Here is a 23,901-nt window from a genome sequence, read left to right on the forward strand (position 1 = left end):
GCAGAACTCAAATTCTAGTAAGAAGACCAGACTTAATCGTCTGACTGAGACTGGAGGAACCCTGGAAAGCATGGTCCCTGGATTCTCTATCAGCCCAGAACTAAAACAATTTCTGAGGCCAACTCTTCAGACAGGGATTGGACTGGACTGTGGGTTGTAAAGTGATACTAGTGAGGAGTGCACCTCTTAGCCCAAGTAGATACAAGAGACTAAACAGACAGCTTTTGTCCAGAGGTGAGATGGGAAGACAGAGAGGGTTAGGAGCCAGTTGAATGGACATGGGGAATCAGGGGTGGAAAGGAGGAGTGTGCTGTCACAGTACGGGGAGAGCAATTAGAGTCACATAACAATGTATGTATAAATTTTTGTACAGGAAAAAATTAAAAAAAAGGAATTACCCATAAAAATGGCTAGCATGGAGGACAATGATTAAACTTAATCTGAGTTTTTCACTGAACCTTTTAAACTGTGAAAGAACTGGTTGTTTAAAATACAAATTGAACTTTTGAAGAATAAACTGAGCTTATATGACTTTGTACTTTATATAATCAATTAACTTTTCTTGATTGATTTTACACTTCATAGAATCAACTTACTGTATTTAAATTAGTAAGAAGCTTATCAACTCAATATAATTTTAAATAACAGCATTAAACAGATATATTCTCAAAAATCCAGATACTTAATGCTGTAAATCATCTTAAGAAGCTTAGCTTACTATGGGTCTAACATTTCAATGTCTTTATTAAATAAAATGTTTAGGCTCTAATCTTTAAAATCAACCTTGGAACCAAGGAAAAAGGAATGTTGAACTTCATTGTAAAAGTTTTTATTGGTATAACCTTGAAACATCTTTAAAGAGTTCTTACCTGAAATCAATTTCCTTTTTATATTCACTATTTCTAATAAAAACGTCCACTTTCTTAACAAAATTTGAAGGATTTGATTTATTTTCAGAGTGAGGAAAGTATAATTTTTTAATCTCTGGTGAAAGACTTTGTTGTTTATTTTCTTGTAAATGGACCTATATTTTGAGGTAAAATACAGCAATCATTGAAATTTCAACTATCCAGGCAAAATTTAAAAGAAAAGCAAAGAAGTGCATCTTCTTACAGTATTTGTGTTTCCAGCTTGGTGAGGTAATTTCATCATGGAGGATGCACTGAAATTGGAAATAGCATAATTTAATAAATAAATAGCTGGCTCCTCATTTGATGAAACAAAGCTAAAAATTAAAGTCAATTACTTACAAAATACAACAAGAAAAATAAACCATTCTAATTTGATCAATAGTTATTCTTTTGAGAATATGATTAAAGTTTGTCATATTTATCATAAAAAACTGATGCTGTTTCTTAGACTCATGGTGAACTTGGTTTATCTTTTTTCCTTTAGACCAAATCACAATTTCTATATGCAAAATAGATAAGAATACCATTTTTAAGGGGCTACAGAAATAATCATTCACAATTTTCTTTAAAATTTAGTCTTATGCTTAATTGTTTATCCCCCAGAAGTCTGTATATCTTCTTTAAATCCCGATGGCTTAACTTCTTTTTTTAAATTGTATACACTTTAGTAGATTTTTTAAATTTTAAATAATTAAAATTAATTCTTTATATATTTATTTACATATACATTTATTAATATATATTGAAAAGGATAATTAGGCACTCCCAAATATCCCATCTTCCCTCAATAATCAATTATAGATTCATTCCCAGGAAGCTTATAATTTTAACCTAAACTACCTCTAAATGTAAGTTTCCTGAATTTCATCTCATTGGATGAAGTTGAATTTATTTATTTATTCTTTTGATATTTTATTGTGTTTTAGGTGAAAGTTTACACAGTAAATTAGAGTCCATTCAGCAATTCATACACAAATTGTTCTGTGACATTGGTTACAATCTCCGTAATGTGCTGGTACTTTCACCATTTCCACCTCGCCTACCCCGTTTCCATCCATCCAGTTTCCCTGCCCCTCCTTGCTTTTTCATCTTTGCTTTTGTGTAAATGTTGACTGTTTGGTCTCATATAGTTGATTGTTTAAAGGAGCACATTCCTTATGGGTGTTACTGTTTATTTTATAGGCCAATCTATTACTTGGCTGAAAGGTGAACTTTGGGAGTGGCTTCAGTTCTAGGTTAAAATAGTATCTTAGGGCAACAGTCTCAGGGGTTCCTCTAGTCTCTATTAGTCTGGTAAGTCTGGTCTTTTTTATGAATTTGAGTTTTGTTCTACATTTTTCTCCCATTTTAACCAGGACCTTCTATTGTGTCCCTGGTCAGAGCTGTCGGTAGTGGTAGTTGGGCACCATCTAGTTCTTCTGGTCTCAGGCTAGAAGAGGCTGTGGTTCACGTGAGCCATTAGTCCTGTGGACTAATTTCTTCCTTGAGTCTTTGGTTTCCTTCATTCTCCTTTGCTCCAGACGGGAACAGACCAATAGGTGTATCTAAAATGGCCACTTGCAAGCATTTAAGACCCCAGACGCTACTCACTGAACTAGGATGTAGAACATTATCTTTATGAACTAAGGTATGCCATTTGATCTTGTTGTCCCACGAGACTATGGTCTTGAGCTGTCAAACTCAGTAAATCAATCCCATGAGGTGTTTGGATATAACTGTGCCCCTTATGTGCTTTATTGTATACATGAATATATATATAGCACCTACAAACATGTATATACATATGCCCACAAATATACCTATATATGCATGTATATGTACTACCATACGCAGTCCCACACCCATATAGGATACTTAAGTACCTATGTAACCACTCACATATTTTTTGCTTGTTATTACTGTTGCTGCAAAATTGTGTATGTTATAGCATTTACTGTAGTTGTCCTTTATTCTTGTGTACCTTTCGGTGTCTTCATTTACCTTGGTCAAGTTGTGCTGACTTCCCCCATCACCAGAATTAACATGTGTCTACTATCTAGTAAGTGATTCCCCATCCCTTCCCCTCCCATATCTAGTAACCATCAAAGAACATTGCTTTCTGTGTGTATACTTATTCTTGACTGTTTACAGAAGTGGTATTATGCAATATTTGTCCTTTTGTGTTTGACTTATTTCACTTTGCATAATGTCCTCCATATTTGTTCATGTTATAAAATGTTTCACAGACTCATCCTTATTCTTTATCATTACCTGGCTTAACTTTTAACCTCTTTTCTCTATTCTAGTCTCACTGTAGGTGGACATCTCTAGTTATCTTTTGATGTATAACTGCTCTGTATACTAGAACCCATTCACCCTTAACCTTCTGTATTAAATTCATTCATTATTCACTACCATATGCCAGATATTGTACTAGGAGCTGGGTATAAAGTGGTGAACAAACCCTCAGGGAGTTAACATCTTGTAGAGGAGCAGACAATGAATGAGCAACAAAGTTACATATAATTATAAATTCTTGAGTGAGATGAAGGAAATGAACTCAGTAATATGATAGAAAATAAGTGTGGAGACATAAACCCTCTCTGAGGAGGTGACAACATAAGCTGACACTCTGAAGGCTAAACTGTGACAGCCATGCAAGGGGCCAATGAGGATTGAGCGGGGATAGGGGAGAACTGCACATATTGATAGGATTTTATCTTTTTTGTCTTTGGTTAATAAGTATCACATATATATGGCAATGAATTAAAATAATAAAAAGAATATAAAAGGGAAAGCAAGTCTACCTCCCACATCAGATCCTTAGGTCCCACAGACCCTCTTCCCAGAGGCAAATTCTTACAAGCTTCTCAGAGGCTTCTTGATAGGATCCATTTTTAAACACACTTATCTTCTGTTGGTCACTTCTGAACTGTTTCAAAATTATTTGTAGTTTTGTCTAAAAGTTTTGTGCACAAAACTGTTCATGTGCCTTGCTATAGTCCTACTTGTGTATCACCTATTTTTTACTTCTCTACCCCACAGCAATTTGTTCCACTTACATCTGTTTATTCTGTATGACTCAGAGTTAGGACCAACAAATGGAACTGGTAAAAAGGCGAATTTTAGGCAGATATTTTATAAAGTTCTGAATGCTCTGAGAGATCCAAACATGGAACAAGTGGCTTTGGTGTGAATGAGCTCCTGCTCACTGGAGTTGTCTTGGTAGAGACAGCATGATTACTTGCCAGTGATGCTGGATGGTGACTCAAGGATTTAGTGGTGGAGGTACAAAATGGCATTTAAAGTAAAATGACTAAACAGCAATAATTCCAAAAGGCACCACAAATTTAGTATTTTCTAAAGGAGAAATAAACAATTCTTAATTAGAAAACTGGACCCTGAACAAAGAAGTTGTCTGTATTTCTTCTCTTTGGGGGAAGTTTTGGCTGTGGCCATAATTTATCTTGCTTGACTTTTAATCAAGTCCAATGTTTCCAAATGCATTTTGAATTTCTGCAAATGTACTTGAAATTGACCATTTCTAAAACTATTACTGCTTTTCCTTTCCAAATCTCTTATATAAGTTTCCTATATCCTCAGATAATAACATCTCCATCTATCAGTTGCAAGACTAGAAAACTTATATTCATCATTAATTCTTCCTTCTTCCTCAATACTATACATCAATTGCCAAATCCCGTCTGTTTTATCTTTGAAATGTTTCAAAAAATCCAACCCTACCTCTCTGTTTCCATCACTCGGTCTTAGTTTAAGTCTCATCAAAGCCTGCCTTTCTCATTGGCCACCATGATTCTGGTGGTCCCACTCTCTAAAATTCACTCTACATATTGCTGCTAGAATTGTTTCTGATCAAATTGTTTTTCCTGTGCTTAAATACCTTGGGTAGTTTCTCGCTCCCTACCATGGAGGTCAGAAACTAGTGGCCTATGGGCTACACAGGGCTACAGATATATATATATACAGGAGGGAGGTGTTATATAGTAAATTACATTTAAAAAAATTTGTTGTCAAAAATTTAAAAATCAGGAGATGTCATGTAAAATTTCACATTCCTAGCTTTCTTGTCAGCTTGTTGTCAAAGACTATCTGATAACACTAGACTCACATTTCCTGCACAGCAATAACTGGATGGAGCTGATTAGTGGTTGCTACCCTTAGATGGGGCTGTCTACATTTGGTGTTGGCCCATCAAATCCTAAAGGCATTTGAACTTGTGACCTGACCTACTGGATAAAGTACAGGTACCTAAGTATGGCATTCAAGCAAGGCCCTTCCCAATCAAGTCTCAGAAATCTTAGCCTTAATGCTGTAGCCCCACATACTATACTTCACTGATCTTTGAGTTTGGTATACATTTTCAAGCCTTATTCCTTTACAGATGCTTCTTCCTTCCTGGAATGTTATCCTCTTCTTTTCCATCTCTCGAACTCCTATTCATTTTTCAAGGCTTGTAAAATATGAAGATTCCTGGGTTCCAGCTCCAGAGACTACGATTCAGTAAGTACAGAGTGGGGACCAGGAATGTGTATTTTAAATAAGCACCCTTAGGGGATTCTGATGCAGGTGGTCTGACAATAGCACTTGGAAAAACACAGCTCTAAGATTAAGAGGGTTTAGGTTGGCTAATACCTTATAGCTTCTCTGACAACTAATGACTTGATCTCCATCTCCAATTTACATGTCAGGAGGATATAAAGTTGGAAGTATTCCAAACCAAAGTTCTAAAACTTGCCTTTTTGACATTTCTCTTTGGAATTGGCTCTTTGACTCTTGGCGAGTTTGCTTACGTCCCCAGGTACTTGAACTCAAAGTGTTTCCAAATCCTATGTAAAGAGATAACATTTTGAAATAAAGTGCCAGGAAACAGCTAAATGGAGCTTTTTACAAGTTTTACAAAGGCTCTCTCTAATAGATATGATCTGGTTAAGGAAAGAATAAATAATTCTTGTCAATAATCAAATTTAATTTGCATAGAGAAATAAGGGAGCAAACCTAAGGAAGTAAAACTACAAAACACACAGGTTTAGCTTCTCTGGGTTCAAAGGATGCAAAGCTACTATTATTTATTATTTTTTTAAATTCATGTAAACGATCAAGTATAAGTTTATTCAATATTTCCAATGGTCTGCATGCAATAAGTTCATTTAAAGTGCTATATAAATGACAGAAAAATAATTTATTGAGGCAGATTTTCTCAGTGCCCAAGCTATGCTATCATAGGATAAGGCTACCTCCAACGATCAGTACTCATTGCCTATTAACTTGCAGTACTTTTGAACTTTTAACCTAAGGTAGGGAATAGTAGTTGTCCAATGACATAGGAAGCTGTGCCTATTGACTCCATGTCATGGAGATTTTCCAAGTTGTAACTGACTCGATGGCAGTGGGTTTTTTTTTTTTTTTTTTTTTTTTTGTGAAGGTAGTTAAATACTGTTCCTTTGGAAGAAGTATTCGCTCTTTAGGCAATTCTTAAGGCCCTGAAACAATAATATTTGGAACTCTAACTGCTTCTGTTAGAAAGATTTTACTTAAAAAAAAAGCATGGGGCATATTAGGAGGTAACTATAATTGTGGGAATACGTGTCTACACTGAAAAGGTTGAGGGATTGATTTCCTTCTGTCAGTCCTCATTGAAGAGCGTATCTCCATCTTGTCATATACTTACTGAGATTTTAACTTTTCTATTTTAGTGAAACAGAGTGAATCAGCCCATAACTCAAAGAACTAAGTCTCATTATTTTCAGATTGCATATGGTTTAAGTACAATATCCAATACAGGAAAACTAATCCTTTTTCTATTTATTTCTACTAGAAATAAAGTTTGTCTTTTATTTTCTTTGCTAGCAGATGAATCTTTTTTAAAATGAACTATTTTTGTCCTTCACAAATACTAGCAGACCATTGTGTTCTTAGAATGGAGAGCAGGATAGTCTGTTTCATGCAGGGCTTCGAACCAGTTCTTCACAGTTCAATCATGGTTGAGGAAGCAACACCAGAACAGACCTGAATTTTTAAAATTAGGGTGAACTGGAACCATAACCGGAACAGGAAAAATTACAGGTTGAAGCCCTGCTAGAAACTTAATCTCCCTCTAAGAAAACAAGGGGGCAGCATAAGCATTGCATAGCAACCAAATCTCTTGCTGTTTGTGGAAGGGTCACATTATCAAGTTTGCTAAAAATTATAATATTAAGAAATCAAATCTAATTAAATAAGCACACATAAAAAGGAAGAGAAAATTAGTCCCAGAAGCCAAACTGAAAAATATTAAAAGAATTTCTCATGAAACTATTTCATGCTAAAATAAATTTTACCTGATGTTTCTGTCTTGTCAGTTTCAGTTGAAAAGCTAGTCACTTCTATTAAATTTTCATCATCAAAATCATCCCAAACTTCATTTCCCAATTCAAAGTTCACATTCAAAACTTCTGAAAATGAAGAGATGCTTTTAGCTGCATCTGTCAAATTTTGGTTTCCAGATGCAAAATTTCGGTTCAATGGCACTGTTTGATGGGCTTTCTCATTTGAAGTTGTAGGATGGTTCCATCTAGAAAAATCTGTCATGTGTATATATATTTATTGATATATCAAACACATCTTTCAAATACTAAACAGAGGTCTTGAGTAGTAGTTCTCAAAAGCACTGGGTCAAGCATTGTTGAATACTGTGTCAACCAATTCTATTTACTATATTTAGATGTACTCATAGTTGCACTACTTAATTTGCAATGGATTCTTTTAGACAGAATTAATTTTTCCTCTTAACTCCTATATAGAATGATCCTACTCCAAGACTGGATTATAATAGCTTCTAAAATGATCTTCCTCCCTCTAGCTCTTCTCTCTACAAGCTAACTATGAGTATTGTTATGAAATATACTTGTCCAAAATATAATATTTATTTTTGTCCTCTTAAAAAAATCCTCAGTGTTCTCCACTGTTTATAGCCTGGTTTTAGAGAACGCTACCTGGGTAAAAATTCCACCTCTCTCATTTACTAGTTATATGATCTTGGACGAGTAATTTAAGCTCCCTAAGTCTAGTTTTCTCCTTTGCAAAACGGGGATAATAATAGTACCTACCTCATAAGATTGTTATGGAGACTAAATGCCTTTACTTGTGCAGTTTCACATAGTAGCATGTTGATAAATATTTAATAACCACCTCTACAAAATATACATGCACATACATTAATGACTATGTAAGTTTATTATAAATTTTACTGATATAAAGGATACATAGCTGTCATGGATTGAATTGTGTCCCCTAGAAAATGTGTGTAGCAACTTGCCTAGGTCATGATTCCCAGTATTGTATGATTGTGTAATCTGATGTGATTTCCTTATGTGTTGTAAACTCTATCACTATGATGAGGTTATATGTGATCTCCTTATGTGTGGTAAATTCTGTCACTGTGATGAGGTTATGCTGATGAGGTTTACAAGATTAGACAGTGTCTTAATCCAATCTCTTTTGAGATATAAAAGAGAGAAGCAAGCAGAGACACATGGGAACCTCATACCACCAAGAAAGCAGTGCTGGGAGCAGAGCGCATCCTTTGGACCTGAGGTTCCTGCGCTGAGATTCTCCCAGACCAAGGGAAGACTGATGCATCACAAGGACCTTTCTCCAGAGCCAACAGAGAGAGAAAGCCTTCTCCTGGAGCTAATGCCCTGAATTTGGACTTGTATCCTATTGGACTGTGAGAGAATAAACTTCTCTTTGTAAAGCCATTCACTCATGGTATTCCTGTTAGAGCAGCACTAGATGACGAAGACAATAGCACACAATTTACAAATAATCATAAAATATACAGCATGCTTAACAGCAAATTCTATATATCTAATTGATTCTCACAGAATGCTCTCATTGAGTTTTGCCAAACTCTTGTAGCTGTGGTCAATTTATGGTTACAACTGACAAAAGAGTGTAATTCTCACATGAATATTATCTGATATTTTTGTTGACTTTAACAAGTAACATGGAAGTGAAACAACAAAGACGTTGCAACTTCACTCATTCATCACTGATTTAAGCAACTTCTTTGCTGAATTAGTAGTTTTCAAATACTAGAAGAATATTTCCTCAATTTTTTTGTGCTATCCACAATGTAGTAGCTATAGACACAAAACAGTTAAGTTTAATTTGCATTATTAACATTTTCTCTAACACTGTCTTAAGTATGGAGCCCTGGTGGCACAGTGGTTAAGAGCTTGGCTGCAAACCAAAAGGTCAGCAATTCAAATTCATCAGCTGCTCCTTGGAAGCCCTATGGGGCAGTTCTACTCTGTCCTATAGGGCTGTTATGAGTCAGAATTGACTCGATGGCAATGGGTTTGGTTTTGGTTTTAAGTATAAGCAATCAGTAAATCAAACCCTGATTTGTAGTGTTTGGTGATTCCCATGGTACAAATATACCTATCATAACTGATTTAAAGCTACAAATGTGGCATCACTGAACACAAAGCTGGGAAAAATGCACAGTAGCACCCCACTATATAGAAGGGATAGAGAGCAAAGAACAAATATGAGAGATGTTTAGGAGGCAAAATAGGAAGGACTTGGTGATTAACTAGATGTGGGGTGAGATATTTAGGATGACTCTTTTTCTGCCTTTAGCAATTTGGAAAAAGCAAAGGCTTATTCACTGAGCTAAGGAATATGAGAGAAGAAGCAGGGTGAGGTAAAGAGAAGATAGAAAGTGTAAAGATGCTGACATGTTAATTTTTAGGTGGATATGTCCAAGGTGAGTGTATAGATGGGTCTAGGCCTAGACAGAAGGGTCTAGATGGGAGATACAGATTTAGAAATCATCAGAATATAGTTAGTAATTGAAGCCATGGGCTTAGGTAGTATTGTCTAGGAAAAGTTTATGGAGTGGTTAAGAATTAAAAATGCAAAAATATTCCTTCTGCAACATCAACGTTTAGAGGGGCAGGAAGAAGACCCCAAGCAGTCCAAGAAGTAGTAGGAGAACCAACAGAATGGTTTAATTAAAACTAAAGTAGAGATTCCCAAAAGAAGGGAAGATTAGAAGTGTCACATACTACAGAAGTCAAAGAGAATGAAACTTGAAAAAGGCTCACTGAATTCAGCACTTAGGAGATTAGTAAATGACTTGAGCAAAAAAATGGAAAGACAATCCAAATTTTAGTGAACGAAGAGTGACTAGGAGGTATGGAAGCGAACATACTGAGTGTAAATTGCTCTTTCAAGAAGTTTTTTCCCAAGGAAGTAAAAGTAAAGTGTATAGAGAGACTCTAGTGGCTCTATTTTTCGTCTGCCTGGCATGCTTTCCCTTGTTTTAGTAAGAGTACTCATCTCTCCTTTGGGGGAACTGCTCCCTCCCAATTCCATGTGATCCTGTGAGGCTGTCAGTCACGGTACCCTGTCTTCCCCTGGGCCACAGTGATGGAACACATAACCCAATCTCAGAGTATAGGAATTGATCAAGGGATGAACACATGACTCAAATGAAGCCAATCAGAATGAGCTCCGGTCTGCCAAGGCTAATAGAGAAGACTATCTTTTTCTACTGAGGTTGCTAAACTGGGAGGATATGAGTTAGGGGATGTTGGCCACCATCCTACCTGCCATGTGAGAACACCTGTTTAAAGAATAAATGTAATTATCAAAAGACACAGCTAAAATATTGAAAGAAAGCCAGAAGCATGATGAGATCATGTGAGGCCCTGGATCTAGTCAAGATTAAATTCAGATGCCTGTCTGGACTTATCTGTTTACATGAGGCAATTGATTTCATTTTTTTTCCTATAAAGTCACTTTGAGTAGAATTTCTGCCACTTGCAATCAAAACTAGCTAAATGGGGACATGGAGTTGAAGAAATGAGCCTTGAGCATATTTATACGCTGCAAAGAAAGAAACAATAGAGAGGAGAGAGCAAAAATATGGGAAACAGGACAGGCATAAATGGTATCCTAAGGTTCCAGAGGAGGCAGGATTGGACAGTACTAAGATTATAGGCATAGAAACTGTCATGGATTGAATTGTGTCCCCCCAAAATATCTGTCAACTTGGCTGGGTCATGATTCCCAGTATTGTATAATTGTGTACCATATGGTAATCTGATGTGATTTCCTTATGTGTTGTAAATTCAATTACTATGATCTAATAAGATGGAGACTAGCAGCAGTTATACTGATGAGGTATACAAGATTGGATAGCGTTTTAAGCCAATCTCTTTTGAGACATAAAAGAGAGAAGCAAGCAGAGACACATGGGAACCTCATACCACGAAGAAAGCAGTGCCAGGAGCAGAGTGTGTCCTTTGGACCTGAGGTTCCTGCACAGAGAAGCTCACAGACCAAGGGAAAACTGATGACACGGACCTTCCTCCAGAACCGACAGAGAAAGTGTTCCCCTGGAACTGACCCCCTGAATTTGGACTTGTAGCCTACTGGACTGTGAGACAATAAACTTCTCTTTGTTAAAGCCATCCACTTGTGGTATTTCTGTTACAGCAGCACGAGATGACTAAGACAGAGATTAACCTTGAATAGGGGAAAGGATGATTTTTTTTTTTTTTAAGATGGGTAGAGAGTTAACAATGAGTATGAAGATAGAGTAATATACAGTTGGGGGGTGGAAAGTTGAAAGAGTTCCTATACTATACGTTCAATTTTCAACTCTTCACTGATAACTTTTTCTCAATTTTGTTTAATGGCATTGGACTGGGAATCAAGAGATATAGGATCTACTTCTGGCCCTGCTATTAATTAGATATGTGATTTTGGGCGAGTGATTTAATCTCTCAGAATCATGGCTTATTTTACTTTAAAATGAGAAATTGCACAAAGGTCCCTCCTAATTTAAATTCAATGATACAACACGCTTTCTCAAATGATTTCTGACTTTTTTTTCTCCTTCTTTTCTTGAAATTGGACTACAGATGATAAAAATTGCTATTTTTTCTTAAAACATTTTCAAAAGCAGTATTTGAATACATTAAAAGCATGTTTTGCTACCAATGACTAGTATGTGAAAAATATAATGAATATAACCAATTACTAATAATAGTAGTACCCGACACTGTTAAGAGCTTTCATATATTATCTCATTCAATAATCAAAACAATCCTAAGATATAACCAGATGAGGAAACTGAGACAAAGCGGTTTAGTACACTGTGAAAATTTACACATATACTAAATGACAGTCCCAGGAGTTGAACCTAGACAGACTGTTTCTAAATTCTGTGAACTTAACTACTACAGTATACAACTCCTTCTTTAAAAAAAAAAAAAGGAAAAGAAAAAGTGACCCATTCATTAAAACAGGGTATACAGTTATTATCAGGGGTCAAATATCTAGATGAGACTTTTATGTCATAATATAAATTGAATTTGGAATACTAAGTGGACAAGAAATAAAAGTAGGAAAACTAAGTAAAGCCAACATAAAGGTAAACAGAAAGAGGAATAAACTCTGATATGGAGAAGGCAGGGAATAAAGCAATAGTACATGGAAGGAATAAGCTAAAGGGCTATACATTGAAGAGAGATAAAAATAAGAGGGTTCACAATCATATACCTTCTATCCATGCTGTAATGATACGTATATTTGAAAAATTTAGTTAAATGCTTTGATACTCTAGGTGAAATTAGGGAACTCTTCTTTATCTTATATTGGGCCTAATGGCTGCCATGGTGTCATAAGAGGTGGTGGGTACTCCAGCTCTTGCCTGCCTAAAATATTAAATTATGGCTGGGAAAGCAGAAAGTGACAGCATGAAGGGAAGAGTAGCAATAGAAGCTAATTCGATGTACATAAAATTATTTTCAGAAAACCTCAAGCTTACCACTTAAACATACAGCCATTTGAACAAACAACTCAATAGGCATGATTATTTCTCCCACGTTTTAACAGACTGGGTTAGCGTGGCTATTAACAGCACGATCCAGGGAAATGATGCCATGAATAGCAGGATCCACAGTTTTGAAGAATTCATACGCATTATCTCATAAATTTAATGACAGACATAGATATAAAGCAATCTAGATTACCAAACAACTATACCCCGCAACATAGGTTATATTCTCGTCATCATAGATGTAAGAATCATAGGGTTAAGTACTGCAGTGATATTAGAGGTCACCCAATTCAATTCCTTCATTTCAAAGACTTTAAGAGTCTTAAAGAGGTTTAATAATTTGCCCAAGGTCACAAAGCTATTTTGTATAACTGGGCTAATCTTATAAACACAAAAATCATTTTAATTCTAAGGATATATAAAAGTAACACTTCAGCATTTTAACACTTTGGATATCGAAGGATCCCTTTTTTTTCAGTTTTTCCTCGTATTATTTTTAAACTAAAATATACCTTCTCCTCACTTATTGACTATCTTGTTATCAAACATTTCACATTTGCAATAGTAAAAAATCTACTATCCGACTATTTTGTGCATTAACAACGTATGTAACAAATGTCTAGGTGCGAGGTGAGAATAACACTGGGTTTGATGGTTAAGGTTATGTGTCAGCTTGGCTGGGCCATGATTCTCAGTGGGTTGGCAGTTATGTAATGATGTAATTTGTCAGTTGTGTAATGATGTAGTCATCCTCCATTTTGTGATCTGATGTGGTCATCCTCCATTTTTGCATAACACCGATTTTGCATAATGACCTGGTCTTTTGAACCCAACCATGTCGGTAAGTGAGAAGAAGGTGTAGTTCAACACTATGTGAGAAAGAGATTTTTAAAAAACTCTATGTCAGACACAGCAGGACTATCTGAAATAACCGACCCAAGAATTTAAAACTGGTTCAGTAACCTGAGAAAAATGTTGCCAAGTTAATAATCACAATAATTTCAGATGTTGGGATTTCAATAACATTACTTATCAATCTGAAGTAATGATAAATTATATTCTTTCTCAAATAACATATCAACAGTAATTCACCTTTGTTTGGATATTCAGATGGTTCTTGTTGGTGAAATTGTTCACATTCATGCTGATCCCACTGTTCCATTACCGGCAATTCAAGTAGGTTTGAATATTCTGACCTTTATAAACATAAATACAATCATAAAAAATGCTTCAGAAAATATTAAAATTAATCTGACTTTGAGAAGTCCTTATTCGTACAAACGAAGGAAACATGGTTTAATCCACTCAACACTTCTCTGACTAAACTGTATCAGCCAGGGTAGCAATGGCTAGAAATAGGTGTTTAATGGAAGCAACCCAAACATAGTCATCTTTACATGCCCTCAACAGATATCTGCTATTTGGATATAGCCTAAAAAACTACTGCTAATGCTACTTTCAGTTAAATAGCAAAAGTTAGGATCTCTAGAAATAATGCTGGCATCTGTTCTGATTGGTCAGTGCTGGTTCTGTACTGGTTGTTAAATATACTGAATGTCATCCTTATAGAAGGCCCTTATCTGAAAGAGGAATTATGTATACTATTAACTTATAGGCATCATGATATAGGGAAAGAACACTGAAAATTGAGGCCTTCTGCTTACTTGCTAGGAGTATGAGCCTTGGTTTTTTAATCTACAAAATGGGATAAAAGATATCTCATTTTATGAGTCAGATTGTTGTTAAGGTCAAATGAGATGATGCACAAAATACAATTTAAATAATAAAGTTTTTTAAAATTTGAGATATTCTTAGGCCCCTAAATGGAAAAGGTTACACTTCACACACCAATATGATTTCCGTTTTCTAAGTATATTCTTGTCATCTGGTAAGTTTAGAAGGCAGAGAGCGCCTGAGGGGAAGGCATAGGAAGTGTAGTTTCCCAGGAAAGAGACGATATAATGGATGTTAAAGTATTCTATAACTGTAGAGTTCTAAATACATTTAGGGTATGAAAGAAATGAAACCCTTCTGGTGTCATTGCCTCATCAAGGAACTAAATGATTACTGCAATTTGAGGGTAGCCAGTGATCATTTGTCCATGAATAAGTTATTATCTGGAGGAACAGAGAGTTTATGATGAAATTTTTACCTTAGATATTAACACTATATTTGTACCTTGATATACTGGGAAGCGAAGGTTTTGGAGTAAAACCAAACTCTTTAAGGTCCACATTTTGAGATTTATTCATCTGCATCTATTAACAAAAAAAGCCCGCAAGTTCAAATACCAGTTTTACAGCAAAACATTTTAACAAATGAGCCAAACAGCAAAATTTCTGCTTGTACATAAAGTTCAACAATCAATAAATTAAGAGAAACTAAAGCTGGTTCTCAACTCAAGTCTCCTTCTCAGGCCCTTCTTCTTCTTTCTTAATTGTTGTAAAGATATATGTAACACAACATTTGCCAATGCAACGTTTTTCACGTGTACAATTTAGTGAAATCGATTACATTAATCTTGGTGTGCAACTATCACCAATAATCATTGCCAAATTTTCCATCACCAAAACCAGAAACTCACTACTTCCTAAACAATGGCTCCCCCTTTCCTTTTCCCTCCTGCCCCTGGTAACCACTAATAAAGCTTTGGTCTCTATACCTTTATCAAGCCCTTCTTAAACATTGGGATTCCTCACGGTTCTTTACTAGGCCTTCCCTTTCTCTACACATTCTCAAGCAAAGATCTCATTACTCCTATGGCTTCAATTATCATCTACATGTGAATGACTCTCAAATCTGTATCTACAGTTCAGCTCTCTCCTGACTGTCAAACAGTTATATCCAGCTGTCTGTAGGATATTTCTACCTACACATCTTGCAGGCCTCTAAATTCAATATTTCCCAAATTGAACTTATCTGGTGTCTATTCCCCCAGACTTGCTTTTCCTTTAGAGTTTCTATCCTAGTGAAGCCTGCTTCAAGCCAGAGAGCTGGGTATCATCTTCAACTATTCCTTCTACCTCACCCCTTGTAGCCAATTAAGTATGAAGACAGCTGATTCTACCTCTGAAAAATATTTTAACCCCAGTTGCTTCTCTCCATTACTCTGCCACTCCATTCTCTGTCACTACCCTAGACTAGGCCATCATCTTGCTTGGATTATTGCAAAAGCCACCTAATGACTCTCTATTTTACTATTTTATCACGCTCTAATCCATTCTCCACATTGCAAACAGAGTGAACTTTATAAAATGCAATTCTGATCACGTCACTGCATAAAGCCCTTCACTGCCTTCCCAATACTTTCAGGAGAAAGTCCAAATCCCTAAAATAGCAAAAAGGTCTTAATGATCTAGCTCTTGCTTACCTCTTCAGACTCATCTCTCTCCACTCCTCTACTTATAGTTGGCCTCTAGACACACGGTATTACTTTAGTTCTTTTAAAGATTCTCCTCTCTTCTCTTCCTCTTTCCCTCACCTCTGGACCTTTGTACATTCTCTGTGTCTGGAATACTTTTTCATCCTGCTTGCCACCATTCTAGTGCCCCTTCATACTTGACTTATGCCTATACTTTCTTCAGGTCTCAGTCATGTCTGCTAGGAATTCCTTCCTGGCCCATCAAATATGGATTAACTACACTTTCTATCAAAACTCAAGCATCTTATATTCTGCTGTCACAGAATCATTTATCACTCTATAGTGAAAAGGCCTATTTACTTATTTGTATCCTTTACTCAACTATGAGCTTTATGAATCAGGACTAAAACTGTCTTATTTATCACTGTGTACTAGCACTTATCATAGTGCTTGACATATTGTTGGTGATCAGTGAATATGGAAGGAAGGAGGGAGGGAAGGAGGGAGGGCAGGAGGGAGAGAGGGAAAGAAAGAAAGAAAGAGAAAGAGAAAGAAAGAAAGAAGGGAAAACTTGGGCTATTAAATTAAAAAAAAAAAAGAAATCTCAGAGAAGGTGGCGACCATTTCAGACCTCATGCCTCTCCCCGTTTCTCAACATTCCCTTTGTTTTAGCCTCAGGACTTAGAATCTTCATTCTTAGAAAAGTTCTAGAAAAGAAATGGGCACTCTCCCATTTTCTTGGTTCTGTTCTGCCTTTATCAACTATTTTGTCTTGGATATGATGCCTTAGGCTTAGGATAAACAGCAACTCCCATTTCTTTATCACTTGGAAGGGAGATTCATGCTCAGTACTCATCAAGGTGCATTAATCAACATCACCTTCAGGCTTTCCAGGCCAGTGCTAATGGAGCCAGGAAAGGGCAAGAATGTCTAGCTCCCATTGCTGAACAAAGCCAAGCTACATATCCATCCCCTTTTCCCTCTTTTCTGGTTCAAAAAAAAGCTGATGAGGGAAGGGTCTGAAAAACTATGTTCCAAAGTAGATAAATTGGTTGGTCATTCAGAACTAAAAATGTCTTACCCTTTAGAAAAAGTATTATGAATGGTCATATTCCTAGTCAAGCCCACAAGTAATTCTAAAGTATACCACAGATACCTACCTGATACACAGAACAAAAGAGTATTCATATACACTTAATTATAGATCAAAGGGACAAATGCTACTAAAACTAACCTTGAGACGTTTAACTGGAGGAAGAGATGAAACAGCATTCCTGTTTCTTAAATCAGATAAATATGAAGAAATTGTTGGCTCTTTAATTTCTGACTTCTGTGCAACTCCAATTTTACCTATGAAAAGAAGTTTTAGTTTCTTTAGGTTAAACTTTAGGCATTGTTCACATAGAGCCAAATTTCTTCAAATCTAATATTTACTTTTTTTTCCATGTTGCCCACAAAAGAAATGAAATTACTTAAGGGTTATAAGATACATATATAAATATACCAATAAGTAGAATGTTAGTCCTATTCATCAAAGACCTTTCCATTTTCAAAGCCTGAAATAAACTTGTTTTATGGAACTCACAGCAGTCATGTCCACATGTATGTTTATTTTTACAGTGATGATTACATTCTCGGTTTCCCAGTTTTTTGTAGGCAGTCATTCCTAAATATAAGAAAAACAAACCTATTTATTACTACATTTGCTACTGTGAGTTTGATATAATTATTTTTATCCAATTTCTTTCTTTTCAGATGGGTACAAAAAAGTATGATTTTCATGCTTCCTCAAATGTTAACCCATTTAATGTATAATTTAAAAAAGATATTTCTGACAACAGTCCCTGCCCTACTATTAGCCTCATTCCAGCTTTTCACAAAGAACGTCTAGCCACCTATAAGATTCTCTCAACCATTATAGTGGTATACATAAATTTGGCAGAATATCAGTAACATGTTCTGAATGGAGTGAGAATGAGGGTGGGGTTTTGAAACATTTCTGTTGCTTTATACTTAAGTCTGAAGAACCTGGAAAGAAGCAAATTTTATGGCATTTTCAAGGCACCACTGACAGCAGCTAGTAGATAAGGCTCCAGACATATTTAACAGATGTTAGAAATAAGTGCTTCAGGGATATAAGAAATTTGCTATATGAATTCATAGAAAGGAGAGATTGCTTCCAACTTGATTTCCCTAAATTAAAATTAATATATCGAAATATATATTCTACATTTATTACATTTTAAGTAAGCTTCTTCATCTTAGCTCTCATTAGTAACGTGGGGTAGGGGAGAGACATTTGAACTGTTCCCTGAAGGACGAACAGTGTTTGGACGTGAGAAAAGAACCAGGGAAACATATTCCAGGTTAAACCTGTTGCTGTCAAGTGGATTCCGACTCACAGCGACCCTACAGGACAGAGTAGAACTGCCCCACAGGGTTTCCAAGGCTGTAATCTTTACAGAAGCAGACTGCCACATCTTTCTCCCATGGAGTGGCTGGTCGGTTTGAACTGCTGACTTCTCAGTTAACAGCCGAGCGCTTTAACCACTGTGCTACCAGGGCTCCTTATATTCTAGGTAGAGGGCATAATTCCCGGAGAGAGCAAACTACAGACTGTAGGAACAGAAATCAGCTTATTTTTGCTGCAGCATAAGTTGTAAGTGAACTAGAATTGCTAGACATAGTGGAGAGCTTTGAAAATCTTTACCACATTCTTGGTTCTTTATTCTTCATTTTCAGCATCATTGCTCAATCAACCCTCTCAAGTCACGGCACACCTAAACAATGGTAGCATATGTATAGCACCCTGGGGTAAACGGATGAGGCTGCTCACCATATGAGGCAACTGGCTGGTCACCCTGAGGGCTGAGCAGATTAATATACTGGGTACTGATAAAGTAACAAAACATCACTGGCAGTTGAAAGCTGACAGCTAAAGCATAGTGTCCCCAACTGAGCATAAACAACTTTGGCAGAACATAAACAATATTCAGACAAGTCTACTCTATGGCCATAGTAGAAGATACACAGATGTGACCACCATGTAATTGTTTCTGAAACTAGAAAGAGACAAGAACACTCAAGAACCACAAAAATAACTAAAATTCCCCTCCTTCTGTCTAATACAAATGACTACTATTTCTTTAATCCTCCCACCTCAAGATTAAATATACCAAAATACCAATTCCCTGCTTTTTCAGAACACCGAATCTAGAAAGACCTCTGCTTTCCTAATCCTCCTAACAATCACCCAGTACAAACCGAAATCCTAGAATAAGCTTCTCTCCAATCTGAGATGACCCACAGTTCTGGTACTGAGCCTTCCTTTGCTGCAGCAAGTTAAATAAACTTAACTTTCCTCATTAAGAGCTCTGCTGCTAATCAGAAGGTTGCCAGTTCAAATCCACCAGCGGCTCCTTGGAAACCCTATGGGGCAGCTCTACTCTGTCCTATAGGGTCGCTATGAGTCAGAATCAAGTCAATGGCACCGGGTTTGATTTTTGGTTTAATTTTCCTCAAATACAGGTGTGTTACTGGGGGTCTCTGGCTGGAAGGTTTCAACATTACACTTTGTAAGGTGTGTCATGACTCAGTGGTTGAGAAGTTTTGCCCCAGTTCATGCTTTCATTACCTTTCACTTAGGCCATAACTGGTTTCCTTGAATACAGTCCTACTATGCTACAATTTATTCTATATACTGTTGCTTAATTAATCCTCCTAAAGTTCAACTTTGATCAGATCTTTTGCCTACTTAAAAAACTTTAGTTGTTTCCTACTGCCATATTCAAAGTCCTCCATAATCTAATTCCAGCCTCCCTTTCCAACACCCATATTTACCCTGCATCCATCAAAACACATTTTACTTGCTATTCTTCAAATAGTCTCATGCCTTTTTATGACTGTACCTTTGATATACTGCCTCTTGTCTTAGAAGGCCCTTACTTCTTTGTCTATCAGAAGACTATCAACTTTCAATGCCAATTCAAATGGAGAAGGAGTCCTGGTGGCGAACTGGTTATAGCGCTTGGCTGCTAACCGAAAGGTCTGTGGTTTGAACCCACCAGCTGCTTCATGGGAGAAGGACGTGGCAGTCCGCTCCTGTAAAGATTACAGCCTTGGAAACCCTATGGAGCAGTTCTACTCTGTCCTATAAGGTGTTGAAATTGACTCGATGGCAACAGGTTTTTTTTTTTTTTTTTTTTTATATCATGGAGACCTATCCTGATCACCCCATCTGAAGTGATTTCTCCTTCCTGTAGGCTGCTATAGCATTTTCTTTGTGCCTTTTACTGTATGCTGCCTGTATTTAATGAACATTACATCACATTACATGAAAAACACAGTGGTGAAATATAAGGCACACTAGAGTAAGAAAACATGAGTTCAAATATGAGTTCTTAGCTGTAAAAAATGGGGTGTCTATAGTATCTGTTCTGTATGAAAAGATAAAATGAAATTAAGTATGTGAAAATATTTTTTAATTTGTTAAATGATAAACTAATATATTAGTGTATGTAATATCTCTGCTATTACATTAATTAAAGGTTATATAAGTAAATATAAAATTACAATTGTTCTGAATGATATGAAGGAGAGGGATACGATGCTGTATGTTAACGGGAGAAACTGGCCTGATCAGGAATGTGTCAGAAGGCTTCCCCAAAGAGTGACAATTGAGCCGAGGACTGAAGAATGGGAGTTAACAAGGCAAAGAGGTGGGAGAAAGAGTGTTGCAGACAGAGGGGACAGCACATGCAAAAGCTCCCTGACAAGGGAAAGCATGGCACATTGAAGGAATTAAAACAAGTCCAGTGCTCAGAAAGTAAGAGAGGGCACACAAGATGAGACCACTCTGTGTGTGTAGGGAAATGGATTTGCCATGCACCCTGGCAACTGCATGTCTCCACATAGACCATGTAGGCAAGGTCCAACAGTTGGTGGAATTAATGCCCTGTGATCCTTTTTGGAAGATAGCAAGATAGGCAGTCTTATAGGGAGCTGTTAAAGGCCATTTCTCATCTTGCAAGAGGCTCCTTATCTTGCATGAAGCTTCCATGAGGCAGTTTCTCATCTGCCTCTCTGGTTCCAGTAAGGCATGAGACTTTCGATTTCGTCCCTCTTCAGGTACAGCTGCGGCTATAAAACTGCTTAGCTGTAGTCTAGCATTGACTCCTCAAAGACAAAGCGACCCACCACTCATGCCATCTGGCCTTTCCAGTCCAGTGTTATCCTGTGGGATTAGGGATGCGAGCAGCTGATACCATGCTGATCTTGCTTCGTTATCTGTGTTAATCAATAAACTGTTCTAAATCCATTTGGGCCCTCTGGGTCCTCACCAGCCAAATCTATGGAAGTAAGGCAAGACCACCTAGCAGCTGCCACTGCACTGCTATTTAGGGACTGCATGACCATGGGGCAGTAGAGGATGTTAATGATTTGGAATTTTATTCTAAGAGTAATGAGAAACTACTGAAACGTTTTAAGCAAAGAGATGACATAATTGGATTTGCATTAAAAAAAATCACTCTAGAAGTGTAATATGGAAAATGTGTTGGAAAGAGGACAGAGTGGGTGCAAGAAAACTAGTTAAGAGCTACTGTAGTAGTCTATTAAAGAAAATGATGGTAGCTCAGTCTAGAGTGGTTGTGGTAGTAGAGTTAGAGAAAATGGACTGATTTGAGAGATATTTAGAAAGTAACAATATTTTTAATGCAGAATTGAGTGCAGCGCTTTTCCTTATAGAGCAGCATCTGGTTTTCCCTAGAGTTTTATTGCCTTCCTTCTAGTTTAGCAATGTTTTTCTTTAAATTCATTCAATATTTCAAAGATGATGACAAATATATGGAAACACCCCTACCCATTTATTTCCCTGTCATAGATACTTCCTTTCCTGATCCCTCTATCCTCTTCCCAATGCAATCTAGACCTGCCCTATAGCTGTCATCTTGGAATTTCCTTTCATTAAGCTCCTGGGCTGAATCCACTATTTTTGGATCCTTTGACTTTTTCTTTCCTGGTTAACTGCCTAGTTTTACTGGTGCTCATCCTCAAGCAACTCCCTAAAAAAAGAAAAAAGTTGGGGAAGTAAACTTTCTGAATCTTTGGATGTATTAAGATATCTTTATTTAACTTTCAGATACTTTTTCCAATTGACAATTTAGCTGGGTATAGAACTCAGGGTTGAAAATAATTTTTTTTCCTGGATTTTTAAGTCCATTATCTTCTAGCATACAGTGTTGCTGACAAAAAAAAATCTAATGCTACTTTGATTTCTGTTCCTTGGAAGCATTTATGATGTTCCCTTTATCTATGATTTTCTGAAATGTTGCAATTATACCTCATATGTAGATCTTCTTTCATTCACCCTAACACCAAGTAAACCTTTTTGTTGTATAGATTCATGTCTCATTTCAGTTCTAGAAAATTTTCTCAAATTATTTCTTCTAATTTGTTTTTTCTTTCCAGAATATTTATCAGATATTAGACTTGTAGATTGTTCCCTTTGTCTCTTATGTTGTCTGACTCGTTGTCTTTTTGTCTTCATTTAGATTATTGCACTGACTTTATCTTCTAGCCCTCTAGGTTTTTTTTCCTTGCCCATCACAGTTTTTACTTCCTTGTAGTCATTCTTGTTCTCCAACTTCTCATTTTTTGTAGCTTCTATTATGTTTTATGGTTGCAATTTAATCTTTAATTTCTCCAAGTTTATTAATTAGAATTTTATTTTAACCTTACTACATTTCAGCATTATCCTGTTGCTCTAACATCCATACTCTGTTTATTTATTTTGGAAATAACTGGTCATCCTTGGTCATCTGCCTATAAGGCAGTCTTATTAAATCTGCATTTCACAGATGATAAAATTAATTAACACAAAGGTTAAGTAACATGCCCAAGACTACACAGTTAATAAGTAGCAAATTTGAGATTCTAATTCAGGTAGTCTAATTCCAGAGACTGATCTCTTAACCATTCTGCCTTCCTAGTTATAGCAGCTGCCTAAGTTACTCCCAAAGAATTCATTTAATTTAGAGAAGGAACCTGTTTTTTGGGGTGAGTAGACTAAGAGGAAATGCCTTGCAGATAGTTGTTTTGCAAAAAGGGCTAAACCAGTTGCCCTCAAGTTATAGCTACCTCATGTGTGTCAGAGTAGAATTGTGCTCCATAGGGTTTTCTATGGCTGATTTTTCAGAAGCAGATCACCAGGCCTTTCTTTCAAGTTACCTCTGGGTAGACTCAAACCTGTAACCTTTTGGTTAGCAGCCAAGCATGTTAACCATTTGCAGTGGTTAATTCCAATAAGGATAAGGAGTTCCCTTTGTCCCTTAATCCAAGGACTTCTACAAATACGCATTTCTAGACGTAACCACAAGATGGTGCACAGTGACTACACACATTTGCTTCCTGTAATGAAAACTAACTAGGATCTGAGTCTTTACAGATTCTAAGGGCTCTCAAAAATTTCAAAGCAGAGTTGGAGACTCTTGTTAGTAATGAGGATAGTATATAAGTTTGTTTAGAATACTAGCACATGGATATTATCCAAACGACAAAAACTATGGACTGTTATTTCTGTTAGAAATGGTACTTAGAAAATACAAGTGCTTCCCCTTTTCCTAATTCTTAGAACTGTCTGAATTTGTCCTATTAACAAATATACATTTACAGAGATTGATAACTGGAAGAATAAGGTTCTTGGAGAAAATTAGCCTAAACTATACTCTTTGTTGGAGCCCTGGTGGCGCAGTGGTTAAGAGCTCAGCTGCTAACCAAAAGGTCAGCAGTTCGAATCC

General features: G+C 36.5%; 1 protein-coding gene across 1 annotated transcript in view; it reads right to left on the reverse strand.

The window, feature by feature from the left end:
- Positions 1–23,901, reverse strand: part of HFM1 (helicase for meiosis 1) — a 105,201-nt gene that overhangs the window by 1,970 nt on the left and 79,330 nt on the right. Inside the window, exons 31-38 of the mRNA XM_023733415.1 lie at positions 17,691–17,771; positions 17,340–17,455; positions 14,923–15,002; positions 13,837–13,940; positions 7,229–7,342; positions 5,647–5,737; positions 1,114–1,162; positions 870–1,024 (exon numbers count right to left, since the gene is read on the reverse strand). Of these exons, the coding sequence (XP_023589183.1) occupies positions 870–1,024; positions 1,114–1,162; positions 5,647–5,737; positions 7,229–7,342; positions 13,837–13,940; positions 14,923–15,002; positions 17,340–17,455; positions 17,691–17,771 (790 nt within the window). The remainder of the gene's footprint in view (positions 1–869; positions 1,025–1,113; positions 1,163–5,646; positions 5,738–7,228; positions 7,343–13,836; positions 13,941–14,922; positions 15,003–17,339; positions 17,456–17,690; positions 17,772–23,901) is intronic.

Source organism: Trichechus manatus, unplaced genomic scaffold (assembly GCF_000243295.1).
Source record: "Trichechus manatus latirostris isolate Lorelei unplaced genomic scaffold, TriManLat1.0 scaffold00058, whole genome shotgun sequence".
NCBI lineage: Eukaryota > Metazoa > Chordata > Mammalia > Sirenia > Trichechidae > Trichechus > Trichechus manatus.